Raw genomic sequence first — 15,168 nt, 5'->3', positions numbered from 1 at the left:
CTGAAAAGCATAAGCAGCTTTGTGCACAGCTTGTGGTCATTGATTTATTTCACTTTACAAACTTTATTGGGAGGTCAGTACTGAAAAGTTTTGATGCAGGTAAGCTCAGTCTAAATGCAAGCAAGTTCATCCCGAGGAATCCGAGTCACAGGATCATTAATACCAATATTTATCCTCCATTATTTTCAAATAATTACCATGAGTTCACCTCCGACTATAGTTTTATATTCGTTAGTGATGTTACTAAGATCGTCCAGTTTCTGGCCTGATGCGGTGTCCAGATATTTCTCAATTTCCCGCAGGGCTGCCTCTGCCCCATCCTGAGACTGACATTTGTCAACAGATTGAGAGGCTAGCAAATAAATCCCAGAATCACACCACTGCATAGCCTACGGGAAAGAGGAGAGAGTGTAATCAGTACAGGCACAATAAGACATCAAAATTAATTGGCTTGGCAGCGATATATCTCAGTCACTGGCACCACAACCCTGTCCATAACCCAGATTAATGAGGAGGGTTAGCAACTGGCTGTAAACCATATGCCAATCCCTGCCAAAAATATGGTTGACATGAAGGAGTGATCAAGCAGCATTTTGGTGAGCCCAAGTAATCTGGGGAAGGCCAAGAGAAAGCAGGTAGAGGGGTTTCTTTCATTCATGTACTCAGGAACACATACATCATAGGAAACATTTTAAACAAAGGCCATACACAATAGATTTTACAAGACCATGGTATGTATTTAACCAAAAAGGCACATGGGAAACCCAACATCATAAAAGCTTTGCTGCCTCAGGGAACGCTTCCAATAATTTTAGTTAAGCAAATGCTGAAACAATTTGAAACTCCTTGCTGATAAAAACCAGGGCTTCAAATTGTTGTAAAGAGCATGTTACTCACAAGTACATGCAACTGATTTTTTTTTTTAACTTTAGTAATCACAATTAGAAATAATCTCCAGATCTGCCTATATTCAATATGGGTGTTCTCTTCGAACAAGCTCAATCCCTGTAAAAATAACAGTGAAATGATTACTGGAACAGATTTTTCTGCACTAGTACATCTAAACACAACTGTCATTAACCAGGTACGTCCTTGCATGTGTTGACTTTTGAAATTTTTCTTGGCAAGTTACTGGAAGTGTAAACTGATAACATTGCCGTAGGTTATCAAACACATCTGGGACCTGAGCAAACAAGGCAATCACCTGCGTATCTTAACCAAGCACATGAAAAGATTGAAGGACTTAAGAGGAAGTATAAATCAAAATTCAAATTTTGAATTGGCTACAGAGGAGAAATAAAGAGCAAGGAAAGACTGGATTAAGAGAGATAAAATTACAGAATTAAAAAGGAAAATGTTCATTCAAAATTATATTTTAAAACCAATTTTCAGGGTCAGGAAGGTTTATTTGCAGTAATTAAATATTGTATCACATTGTTAATGGGGTATTTAAACTGGAATGGGCAACGTTTAACTTCCCGTGTCAGTTTTAGTTGACACTTATCATGCAAATACAACAATGTCCTTCATTTTTAAAGTTCACTCATGGAATGTGGATGTCACTGGCTCACCAGCATTTATTGCCTGACACTAGTTGCTGAGAAGGTGGTGGTGAGCTGCCTTCTTGAACCACTGTAGTCCATATACTCTAGGTAGACCCACAATGCTGTTAGGGAGGAGTTTCCAAGATTCTGACTAGGCAACAGTGAAGGAACGGTGATATAACTCCAAGTCAGGTTGGTGTAGGGCTTGCAGTACATCTTGTAAATAGTACACTCTGCTGCTACTGAGCATCGGTGGAGGGGAGAATGAACATTTGAGGATGTGGTGCCAATCAAGCGGCTGCTTTGTCCTGGATGATGTTGAGCTTCATAAGTGTTGTTGGGGCTGCACCCATCCAGGCAAGTGGGGAGTATTCCATCACACTCCTGACTTGTGCCTTGTAGATGGTGGACAGGCTTCAGGGAATCAGGAGGGGAGTTACTTGCTGTAGTTTTCATAGCCTCTGACCTGCTGTTGTAGCCATTGTGTTTAAAGAGAGTCCCATTGAGCTTCTAGCCAATGGTAACCCCCAGGTTGCTGATAATCGGGGATTCAGTGATGGTAAATTCATTGAGTGGAAGGGCAGTGTTTAGATTGCCTCCGATTGAAGATAAATCATTGCCTGGCATTTGTGTGGCATGAATGTTATTTGCCACTATGCAGCCAAAGCCTTGTCCAGGGCATGTTGCATCTGAACACTGATTGCTTCAACATCTGAGATTAAGAATGGTGCTGAACATTACACTAGCATAGGAAAACATCCCCACTTTTGGCCTTATGATGCAGGGAAGGTTATTGATGAAGCAGCTGAAGATGGTTCAAATGAGGGCATTGCCTTGAGGAACTCCTGTGCAGGTGTCCTGGAGCTGAGATGATTGACCTCCAGCAAGATCACTGACCTTACTATGTGCCAAATATCACCTTCTGATTTCCATTGATTCCAGTTTTGCTAGGGCTCTTTGATGCCACACTTAGTGCATTGATGTCAAGGACAATTACTCTCCCCTCACCTCTGGAATTCAGCTCTGTTGTCCATATTTTAATCAAGGCGGTAATGAGCTCAGGAGCAGACTGCTCTAATAGAACGCAAACAGCAACAGGTTGTTGCTGAGCAGGAGCTGCTTGATAGCACTGTTGAAAACAATTTTCATTACTTTACAGATGATCAATGGTCGACTGATGAAACAGTAATTGGCTGGGTTGGATTTGTCCTGCTTTTGGAGTACAGGATGTACCTGGCAATTTTCCACATTGGAACAGCTTGGCTGGGGGTGCGGCATGTTTGGGAGCACTAGTCTTCAATATTATTGCCAAATTGTTGACAGGACCCATAAGCCTTTGCAGTATCCAGTAGCCTCTGACCTGTTTCTTGATATGCACTCCATGTGACTGAATAGCCTGAAGACTGGAATCTGTCATTCTCAGAATCACTGGAGGAGGCAGAGACAGATCATCCACTCAGCACTTCCAGCTGAAGATTTTTGCGAATGCTTCAGCCTTCTCTTTTGCACTGATGTGCTGGGCTCTTCCATCATTAAGGATGGGGATACTTGTGAAGCCTCCTCCTCCACTGAATTGTTTAATTTTCTACCACCAGTTACGACTGGATATGGCAGGACTGAAGAGCTTAGATCTGATCCGTTGCTTGTCGGATCATTTAGCTGTTTGGCAAACAATATGATAGCTAAAACAAGTATGATAGCTTCACCAGGTAGACAATGCATGTTTAGGTAGGCCTGGTGATGCTCCTGGCATGCCCTCCTGCACTCTCGATTGAGCCAGTGCTTATCCCATACTTCATGGTAATGGTCAGGAGGTTGTAGATTGTATAAGTGTTATAATTCTGCTGCTGTTAATGGCTCAATCTACTCAAAATCTGTCCCATTTAGCACAGTGCTAGTGCCACACAACTCATTCAATGGAGAGTATTCTCAATGTGAAGGTGGGACTTGACCTCCATGAGGACTGTACAGTGGTCACTCTTATCAAGATTGTCAAGGTCAGATACATCTGCAAAAGGCAGATTAGTGAGGATGAGGTCAAATATTTTTTCTCTCACATTACCTGAGAGTCACAGTGTGGATTTGTTGGGCCAAAGAGCCTGTTTCCCTAACAGTGTGGAGTCTAAGTCAAGTCATCTACTACCTGCTGTTAGATCCAGTCTAACAGCAACGTCCTTTAGGACCCAACCAGCTCACACCATAGTGTTGCTGCCGAACCACTTGTGGTGGTGGATATTGAAGGACCCCACCTGGAATACATTCTGTGCGCTTGCCACCCTCAATGATTCCCCCAAGTGTTGCTCAACACGGAGGAGGGCTCATTCAGCAGCTGAGGGAGGATGGTATGTGGTAACCAGCAGGAGGTTTCCTTGTCTCTGTTTGACCTGATGAGACTTTAATGGGGTCCAGAATAAATGTTGAGGACTCATAGAGCAACTCTTTCCAGGCTGTAATCCACCATTCCAACACCTCTGACAGGTCTGTCCTGTTGGTTGGACAGGACCTACCCAGGGATGGTGATGGTAGTGTATGGCACATTGTAAGGTATGATTCTGTGTCAGGCCATTGCTTGACCAGTCTGAGACAACTCTCCTAGTTTTGGCACTAGCCCCCAAATGTTAGTCAGGAGGACACTGCAGGAGCAACAGGGCTGTTTCTGACCTCGGCATTGGAAACAACAGTGACAATGCCAAATGGTCCACCTGGTTTCATTCCTGTTTAGACATCATGGCATTCGATATAATGGCGTGGCTTGCTCAGCCATTTCAGAGGGCAGTAGAGAGTCAACCACAATGCTGTGGGTCTGGAGTCACGCACAGGACAGACCAAGTGAGAATGGCAGATCTCCTTCCCTGAAGGACACTGATGAACTAGATGGATTTCTCCAACAATCGGCAGTGCTTTCATGGTCATCATTAGTTTCTTAATTCCAGGTATTTACTGAATTCATCATCTGTTTTGGTGGCATTCAAACTTGGGTCCCCAGAACATTAGGTGAGTTGCTGGACTAATAGTCTAGTGATCATACAGCCTGGCCATTGCCATTTAATGCATTTCAATGATGGGGCAGACAGAGAAAGATAAAGTTAACATAAAGATATGGAGGAGAGGCACAACTTAAACAGTAACTCTTAGATACTGGAGTTCAATCACACAGCCGTTCCTCTCCACAAATTGCAGTATTAAAGTAAGTCAGTAGTCTCATAATTATTTTGACAGAAAAGTCTGAGCTAATTGTTTTAATCAGCCGATCAGAGATTTGCAGTCTTTCATGACAAATGGCTGATGTGGAGAAAAGCAGCACATCCCATAATACAGACATGCCTCCAACAGACAGGTTGTTTCTGTAGCAGCTTGTATGATGATAATGATGCCAATGCTATGAGTTGTGGCATCATCAGAATTGCATTTTGAAAATAAAGCACATTAAAAATTAAACCGCACTGACTGAAGTTACCATTAAAGATTTTCCTTCTCAACCTGTCCCCTCACGGTGAGGCATGATGACCCTTAGGTTAAACCAGCACCAGTCCCCTCTCTCTAATGGGGGACTAGCCCCATGGTCTGTTAACAGTATGGCGACTTTTCCTTCATTATAATATGATTACAAAGCTAACATGTTTACACGCATGTCATTTATTATGCTCGAGTTATATGTATACTAAATGTTATGAACAACATTGCTTTGTGTCTTCCAGCTCGTCAGCCTGTACTGTATAGAAGCTCAATGCCCAACCCAACTTACTCTTTTGCTTTCCAAACAACTCTAGGCTCAAAGGCCTGTCAGAAGGCTCAACCCTTTGAGTAAGGAAATTTCTCCTCCTCTCAGTCCTAACTGACCAACCCATATTGAGAAATTATGGCCCCTAGTTCTAGATTTCCTGGCCAGGAAAAATCACACTCCCAGCATCTACTCCATCATGCCCTCTTAAACTGTTCTTGTGAATTCAAAAGTTTTCTACATTTTGCAAACAGACTAGAGGGCCATTGTCAGCTTCTAGCAGAAGTTCAAACACTATGTTCAGGAAGCATTAAAGTGATGCACATCATCAAGAATGGACAATTCAACAGTTCAATGGCTTCAAAAAGTTAAAAAACAACCTGAAACAGGGAATGTGCTATCTAATGGTTTAACTGCTCTACGTTTAATTGTATGTCTGTTTGCAATTGATGCTCACTGCGTTTAGTTAATTTGCCTGGGAGTAGAGTCAGGAAAAAATGAATAAAGTTACAGAAAGAGCTGGCAGTCTGAGTTAAAGCATGGAGTAGATATTTTAAAGCACTCTGAATAAAATCTGTTACACTCACAGGACTGAAATCTTACTAAAAATTAGCAAGGAGTCAATTTGTGGAAGTTTCAGGGAGAGCTTCTCTCTAAGTTCTAGAGAGTTATTTTGGCAATTCTCCGATGTTCACCCCATTTTATATGCAACATGCCTCGAGGGTGTGGCACTGATTCACATTGGTCAATGACAGAACTGTTCATGACTTCATATTGAAAACCCAGCTATGCACCAGCTAAAGAGACAACAAGGTGCAGGGCTGGATGAACACAGCAGGCCAAGCAGCATCATAGGAGCAGAAAGGCTGACACTTCGGGCCTAGACCCTGCACCAGCTCCATCGCTGCCAGTCACGCATAGACGTAGTGGGAGGCAAACACTTCTGAGGGCAAAAATGTGGCTTCGGTGACGCTTCATTGCAAATGGAAGCTCACATTTGTAAATGTATTGCCACTTTACATCAACACTCGTCTGATCAACTGTTAGAGGAACTGCAGCTACAGGAAATCAAACTATGCAGACTTATCACTAATCAACAGCCTGGTTGCACTGAAAAGACATGGAACCCCTAACCGTTCCAAGCAGCCAAATGACCCCTGGATGGCTATCAGATGAGTCCCTTGACTTACTGTGCCAACACCCTAATGACTAATTCCCTTAGGCTTTCAGACACGGCTACTTAGTTAAAGCACATTCATCTCCACCCCATTGACTGATCACTGCTGGGAATGTTGCTGTGTCTCTGCACTAACAGGTAAAGTAGACAGAAACCTGAAAAGTTCTGAATGATAAAAAAAAGGTGCAAAAAGGCAAGGCCAACATGAGGTGGAGATGTCAGGGGCATCCAAGTAGGTGTAATACAGGCAATTGCTTGGAGAGCAAGCAAAGAGTGTTGAGTGTTATCCTGCTCTAAACCATAAGATGGGTGATTGTAACGTCTTCCTGGTAGAGACATGCTTTGACAACGTGGAGAGGCTGGTGCATGTCTCATGCCAACTTCCACGGTCAGGCCACGCAGATGGTGACTACCCAAGGAGCATGTTGAGAGGTTTTGGGGACTGTTGACCAATGGAGACCTGCAGGAGCAGGCAGCGAGCTGTAGCTGACAACAGGTAATCACTCTGACTTTCAAGTTGGAAACCATCACCTTTTATTTCTCTCCACTGCATGGGAGAACAGCAAACTGCTTATAAAAGAGACAAGATAAGGTAATAATGAGCTGCTAAATACATGCAAATAGGCCTCTTACCACTTACTAGTGAGACTCTCACATCACTGTTCCAACACGTGGTCCGAAATCAAGAATCTCATTTTTCCGATCTGGTCATATTTTCCCAACTTACTTGCTATTGTCCGTGTCATTCAGGGACTGGGAAAATAGCAAGCCCCTCAGTTTGAGTGCGTACAGGATTGGACATTAATACTGCTATACCAGCAACAATTACATTCCATGAAAGAGTAAGAAAAACAAAAATCTATTTGGATTAGAACAAAAAAATCTCCATCTCTGCTCAGATTATCTCTTCAAAGTGTGCATCCGGTCATAAGATGTGCGGTTTGATTACGGTCCTTTCATTTCTCAACAGAATGGCAAGCATCAACTTTTCAGAAAGGATATTTACCATTAGCAAACCCAGTTGGTGAGGTTCTATGCCTGAACCGAGCATCTTGTAGACAGTACATTTAATGCAGATGCTTGTATTCTATACAATTTCTAACTTTCTGTATAGTTCAGTATTAATTCTACCTGATCCAGCCTCTTGTGCAACTCCATTGACTGGTTAAGCAGTTCCTTTTTGGTTTTTAGGCCATTCGCTAGGTTGCCACAGACAGCTCGCAGCTCGATGCATTTGGGAAGAATTGAATCCACAGCATAGTGATTGTCCTCTATGAGGTGATCCCCTTGGACTGCCAAGGCTTCAGCTTTCTCTAATACTTCCTGTTACAACACAAACATGAGGCTTCTTTCAAAATACTGTAACATTGGTTTTTTCCTTTCTAGCTGCATTTACAATTCAGAAAACATAAATGAGCTTTGATTAATGAAAGCCAGAAAAAAAGTTAACATGATACAATTAGCATATGTTCATGGAGATATTTTAAAAAAAATAATATACTTCAGAAAAATGCATATTCATAGAATCATACAGTCCCTACAGAGTGGCAACAGGCCCTTCGGCCCAACAAGTCCACACTGACCCTCCGAAGAGCATCCCACCCACACGCATCCCTCTACTCCTGTAACCCACCTAATCGACACATCCCTGCACACTATGGGCAATTTAGCATGGCCAATCCACCTAGCCTGCTGGTCTTTGGACTGTGGGAGGAAACTGGAGCACCCAAAGGAAACCCACGCAGACACGGGGAGAATGTGCAAACTCCACACAGACAATCGCCCGAGGGTGGAATCGAACCAGGGTCCCTGGTACTGTGAGGCAGCTTATTGTTGAGCGCTGTGGAGTGTTTATCTCCTTGGTAATCCTCAAATACTTTAATTCTTTGTGAATGGTGACATACCAGGCGGTAAGTTATGCACTATAGAATTTTCAGCCTCTGACCTCTTCCTGTAGCCACAGTATTGATATGGTTGGTCCAGTTCTGTTTCTCAATAGAAATATCCAGGATGTTGACAGGACAGAGAGCGGCAATGTTAATGAATACCACCAGGAGATAATTAGATTTTTTTCTTGTTGAAGGTGACCTCATCTGGAGCTTGTCTATTAACTGCCTGGTTCCCATCCCTTCTGCTTCCAGCACCCGATTAGAATCTCAACAAACAACTCTATCCTGGCCTTGTTACATTCGACTTCACCCAAAATTTGATGTAAATACTTGTTGGGAGACCAAGATGTGCTCTTGAATGAGATTGTGTATCTGGTTAGGAACAGGAGGACACTATTCAGCCCACGATCATATTCTGTAATTCAATGAGATCATGGCTGATCTGTGTCTTAACTCCATATACCTGCCTCTGGCCCATTTCCATCAATACCTTTGCCTAATGAAAATTGTGCCTCCCTAGCTCTTGAATCCCCAAACAGTGGAAGTAGTTTATCTTCATCTACCATGTCTTTTCTGGTTAATATTTTGAAGACTTCGATCAGATCACCCCTTAACCTTCCAATTTTGAGAGAAAACTGGCCTAATTTGTGTAATCTCTCCTCATTACATAGCCTTTGAAGTCTTATAAACTTACACTGTGTTCCCTCCAAAGCCAAATATCCTTCCAAAAGGTGTGATGCCCAGACCTACTCACAGTACTTCAAGTGGAGCCTAACCAGAGTTTTGCAGAACTGCAGTATAACTTCTGCATCCTTATTTTCCAGTCCTCCAGATATAGAAGCCAGCATTCCATTAATTTGCTTGATTAATTTCTGCACCTATTCATGGCATTTTAAAGATCCATGCACCTGAATCCCCATGTCTCTTTGAACATCCATTGTATTTAACTGCATACCTTCTCGAAAGTACTGTGATTTTTTTTTTGGTCCAAAATAGATAACCTCACACTAAATAATGTGAATAATTGGGGCGCTAACACAGATCCTTGTGGGACACCACTGGTCACATCCTGCCTGTTCAAGAATCTGCACATTATCCCTACTTTCTGTCACCTGCCACTCAACCAATTTCCCAGCCATGTCAGTAATTTGCCTTCAATTCCCAGGGGTTCTACTTTAGTGAACAACCTCTTCTGTGGGACTTTATTAAAAGGTGTTCTGGAAATCCATATAAACATCAGCCGTGGGCATTTCCCTATCCACTATCTCAGTCACCTCTTCAACAAATTCGATGAGTTTTGTCAGGTATAACCGACCTGCCATGAATCCATATTATTGTCCCTGATTGACTGAAAATTTGGAGGAGTTCAGTTACCCCCAACCTTGATTGTAGACTCCAACAATATCCCCACCACAGGTATTAGGATCAATGGTCTGTAATTCCCTGGCTTTCTTTTTCCACTCTTCTTTAAAGTGGAGTGACATGTGGCATTTTCCAAACCTGTGTCTAGGGCACTCTGAAGGATTAGTTAGGCTGTCTACAATCCACTCCCTGGCTTCCTTTAATGCTTTTGGATGGAAACCATCAGATCCTAGGAATTTCTCACTCTTTAATTCCATTAATTTCCTCATTATTAATGTTTCACATATCTTAAATTCATTCATTCCCTGCCCCCAGCCCACTATTAATTTCCATGAAACCTCTGCTATCCTCCTTCGCTACTGTAATTACTGAAGCTAAGTAATTAGTCAGCACTTGTGCCATTTTCCCCCCAAAAGTTATTGGCAGTATCCCCATTTTCAGTCTTTAGTGGGCCAACATCACTCCTCACCACTGCTTTCCCCTTATGTACCTCTAAAATTTCTTCTTGCTGATTTTGATGCCCCTATTGAGGTTCCTTTCATAATTCTTTTAGTAGCACTTACAAGCTGCTTTGCGACCCTTCGCTAATCTTTGCGCCTTTTCCATTCAACAGGATCTGTGCTGATTTTTGCATCTTCAGTAAGCCTTTTTATTTAGTTTTATGCTGTCCCTTAACTCCTCAATTGTCCACGGCTGTTTTTCCTGTGTGGTGGAACTTTTCCTTCTCAGGATTATTAACTGGTTTTGTATTGAGTTAAATGTTTCTTTAAAACATCCTTCAGTTGTTTTACCCATTAGGAAAATTTCCCAGTTTACTGTGGATAATCTCTGTCTCGTCTCATTAAATTCAGCCTTACCTAAATCTAAAATCTAGCAGCTGATTCATTCAAAGATACATTGAATGTGATCATGTTATGATAACTATTTGACAAATGCTCAGGCACAACTAGCTTACTAATTAAATCCAGGTCATTACTCATTACTAAATCCAATATTGCTGTCCCCTTATTGCATCCAGGAAATATTGCTGTCGGAAACTATTCCAAGCACACTCCAGAAATTCTCTTTCTGACAGATACTTGTCTACCTCTGCCAATTTGTGTTATAGCTAAAATCCCACATTAATACTACTCCAGCTTTGCCTATTTTCTGTACTTGCACAATCTAGCAGATCAGATTCTTTACCAGGGAGTGTTATACACACCGACTGCAGTTTTAGATCCTTTACTGTTCTCAGTTCCACCCACATGCAGCTCATCTCATTTATTTAAATTTATTCATTAATGCATTTGTACAGAGAACCCTTAATCAGGCCATCAACTTTAAACTGTTCCTCAAATGCTGTGTTCTATTCACGTCTGTATTATTTCTTTCTAGTTTAATCAGTGCACTGCTTATAATTTTGCCATTATGTGTTGTACCTGAAGTAGGATTGTGACTGCATCTTTACTCTTTGCCCTGTTACTTGACTTTGAAACCATATTGACTTCTCCCGAGCACTGGCCCCCTCCATTTGCACTTTTAGTGTCTTTTTTATTCCCTTATCAAACAATGAACTGATTGCAGTACATGGCTAAACAGGCTTAGAGGTAACCCATTTTCAAATCTTTCATGTGGAAGATTGATTAAAAGGCCCAGAAACACACCAACTTCTAAATAGTTTCACAGAATTCAAATAATATAGCAATTACCCGAGACTTTTCTTCAAAGTTACACAGGTCTTTGACAATGTGGCCTACGTGGGAGGAGCTATTTCCAATATCAGTGAAGGTGCTGTGTCGTTCAGTTACAATATCCAAAGCTGCCTTGACCTTAAAAAGAAAGCAAATAAACGGGATGTGTTAAACTCTACAAGTTATCAAAATCTGGCATAGGTTTGAATTATAATTGCAGTTTAATGTTTGATACCTCCAATTAGAGATACTTCAAACCCATTTTTCATTATGTTGAAAATTGATAGTCACTTCTGAAATTGTATCAATAATGGTTGAAAGCTTTCTCACAGCATTTTCAGTCATCAGATGGGGCGTGTGCCAAACTATGACTTATTGATCAAATTTAGCCAGGAAGCTCCTTTTATCCAGCTCTTGAAATAGTCCCTGATTTCTTTTCTTCACTGCACACTATGGGGGCTTAAATTTGGGTTGATACCCAGTTGAAATGGATCATTCGAGAGCAGTAAACATCAGACAAGAACACATAGCAAGACTAAAAGACACAACAACTATACTTTGTATTCATTTTTAAAGATGAAAGCCACCACCCTTTGAAATCTGCCATCATCTTCCCACCACAAATGATCTACTTCGTCTTGTACTCTTGAGTATGCTGTTGCTTCACAAGTTTTTCCTGCAACTCCAATGCATCCTTCCCTCGTCACAGCATTAAAATAGTCTTTACCATCACCTAAGTCACATAGAATATAATTTGTGACTATGATAAACATTCCTTCCTCATCCTTTTCAAGCTATCTGCAGCCTTTCGTAGAACTGAAAAGATTTTCTTCCAATGTCTCTCCTCAGTCATCCAGACAGGTGAGACTACTCATGCCTACTTCCATTCTTATCTATCTATCAAGTCCAGAGAATCACCCAAAATAGATTCAGAGCCCACCTCCACACTGCTCCTCTGGAGTCCAAGGATTCACTGTTGGTCCCAACCTATTTCTCATCAACATGCTATTCCTCAGTAACATCATTCAGTTGGTTCTAAATGTACAGTGATAACATCCACACCATGACCTTAACCCCTCTCAATCGCCAAAGTGTTATGCTGCTCATCTGACATCAAGTAAGCAGAAATTTCCCCCAGTTGAATGTTGGAAAGTCCGAAGCCATTATCTTTGGTCAATGTCACTGCCTTGTCATCAACTCCACTTTTTCCTTTAACTATTGTCTGTAGCTATACAAGTTCATTTGTGAACTTTGCATTTCTTTTTTTGACAATGAGCGCACTCAGGCCGGAGTTATCTTCTCTATAACTGAAGCCACCTGCATAACACCTGCAAGAACTCCATATCAGCAGTAAAATCTGCCCTATCACAGCTCACATGCTGCAGAAATATTCAACTATCCCACTTTTCCCCTCCTCAACTCATCTTTTCAAATGGTCTCCAGTTAGGCCTCCCACATTGCACCTTCCACAAACCTGAAACTATCTAGAACCCTACTGTCCAATTCAGAGCACACACCATGGCCCATGCATCCATCAATCTTGTGCTCCCTGACATACACTAGTCCTGAGTTTAGCAATACCTCCATTTTAAAAATTTCCTTCTAGGCTTCAAACTCCACTATCGTCTCACTCGTCCCCATCTCTGCAACTTCTTGTAACTGTACAGTTTCTACAAGTAGTGTTCCTCTGCTTTCAGCTTTAAAGAGTACTATTTTTCACTACCATTGGCAACAATATCTTCAGCTGCATAGGCCCTACTATCCAAAGCTTCACCTCCTTCCTCCTTTATCAGGCTCCATTAAGTCATACTTGAACAACGTTTTGGCCATCTGTCCCAATACATCATTGCACGTCTTGAACTCAAATACAGTTTAATATTGCTCCAGAGAACTACCTTGGGATACTTTACTACATAGAGAAAGACAGTTCATAAATATAAATAGCTGTTGTTGCTGCAAGGTCTTCATGTGGGCATTGCTCTTAATATGCTAACAGTCTGACAGCATAGCTTGCTTTATTCCAACTGTCAATGTTAATCTAATGAGGAAAATTATGATTTGGTAAAATGTGTATTACAAAGACCTGAAAAATTAATCCTTCAGCAGCGGCCAGACGACAGAGCGAGTGTTCATTTATAATACTTGGAGAATTATTTTGGTAACAGGATGAACTAAATAGGTGCTATATTCATCATACTGGCTGGTTGTAAACTCTGGTTTTTGTTTGTAATTTGGGAGTCAATGATGATTGTCATGACTTAAATTTGCCTGGAGACACTAAAAAAAAAGACAAGGTTTGAATGCTCAATGTGCAATTTTACCATTCAAGCATTAATTTTAAATACAGCAGTGTATGTAGACTCCATGCCATGACTTCTGTTGAAAGTGCGGATTGCATTGGTTGACACACAGCCATACATCTTAGGATGGCTCAAGCACCGAGGACAAAGGGTCATTGGCCTTGACACTGCAGGTCCCAGTGGAACGTGGATGTATTGTATCCACTGGGGGTAAGGAAGGAGGTTGGGGAGAGGGTGGGGGATGAGGTGTTGGGAAGGAATCCCACCTCACCCTTTTGTTCCTCTCATCTGCAGCAGCAGTTGCAATGCTTGATCTCATGTTCTCCACCAGGCAAAGGTGGTCCCTAGCAAGATGTCAAGTGGTCAAAGGATCTCCCAGAGACTTTAATGTCTCCAATAAAGTGAAGTAACACATCACTCACTTTCTTCAACTGAAGTTCTCAGAGCAATTCTAGAAGAAATATTGATAAAATGTTGACAAATTGCCAAGATATCCTAGAAAATCTCAAAGGTTTTCTGCAAAACCACAGTAAATGAAAAGCAACAGCTAAGTATGACTTCAAATAGTAGTTGAAACCCTCAATAAGAACCTGTTTACTCCTGTTCAGTAAGTTGCTGGTAACAAGGTTGGTAAACGAAGCTCTGGTTGTCAAGACCATAAGACACAGGAGCAGAAATTAGGTCATTCGACCCATTGAGTCTGCTCTGCCATTCAATCATGGCTGATAAGTTTTTCAACCCCATTCTCCCGCTTTCTCCCCGTAACCCTTGATCCCCCTGACAATCAAGAACCTATCCATCTCAGTCTTAGATGTACTCAATGACCTGGCCTCCACAGCCTTCTGTGGCAATGAATTCCATAGATTCACCACTCTCTAGCTCCATTCTAAAAGATCTTCCCTTTACTCTAAGGCTATGTCTTTAGGTCCTAGACTCTCCTACAAATGGAAACATCTTACCAATGTCCACTCTGTCCAGGCCTTTTGGTCTTCTGTAAGTTTCAATTAGATCCCCACTCATCCTTCTAAACTCCTTCGAGTATAGACCCAGAGTCCTCAAACGTTCCTCATATGTTAAGCCTTTCATTCCTGGGATCATTCTCGTGAACCTCCTCTGGACCTGATCCGGGGCCAGTACATCCTTCCTGAGAAATGGGGCCCAAAATTGCTCACAATATTCTAAATGTGGTCTGACCAGAATCTTATAAAGCCTCAGAAGTACATCCCTGCTTTTACATTCTAGTCCTCTCGAAATTAATGTCAACATTGTACGTGCCTTCCTAACTCAACCTGCAAGTTTACCTTGAGAGAATCCTGGACTAGGACTCCCAAGTCACTTTGTAGTTCAGATTTCTGAATTTTCTCCCCATTTAGAAAATAGTCTATGCCTCTATTCTTCCTACCAAAGTGCATGACCTCACATTTTCCCACATTGTATTCCATCTGCCATTTCTTTGACCACTCTCCTAACCTGTCTAAATCCTTCTGCAGCCTCCCCACCTC

At 41.8% G+C, this 15,168-nt stretch overlaps 1 protein-coding gene across 1 annotated transcript in view; it reads right to left on the bottom strand.

The window, feature by feature from the left end:
• Window positions 1–13,985, bottom strand: part of LOC109934128 (guanine nucleotide exchange factor DBS) — a 93,626-nt gene extending 79,641 nt beyond the window's left edge. Inside the window, exons 1-4 of the mRNA XM_048602544.1 lie at window positions 13,938–13,985; window positions 11,385–11,504; window positions 7,574–7,765; window positions 198–389 (exon numbers count right to left, since the gene is read on the bottom strand). Of these exons, the coding sequence (XP_048458501.1) occupies window positions 198–389; window positions 7,574–7,765; window positions 11,385–11,504; window positions 13,938–13,985 (552 nt within the window). The remainder of the gene's footprint in view (window positions 1–197; window positions 390–7,573; window positions 7,766–11,384; window positions 11,505–13,937) is intronic.
• Window positions 13,986–15,168: the final 1,183 nt, after the last annotated feature.

This window comes from Rhincodon typus, chromosome 11 (assembly GCF_021869965.1).
Source record: "Rhincodon typus isolate 14 chromosome 11, sRhiTyp1.1, whole genome shotgun sequence".
In the NCBI taxonomy this organism is placed as follows: domain Eukaryota; kingdom Metazoa; phylum Chordata; class Chondrichthyes; order Orectolobiformes; family Rhincodontidae; genus Rhincodon; species Rhincodon typus.
The sequence above is the reverse complement of the archived record's forward strand: the minus strand, read 5'-3'. Positions and strand labels throughout refer to the sequence as shown.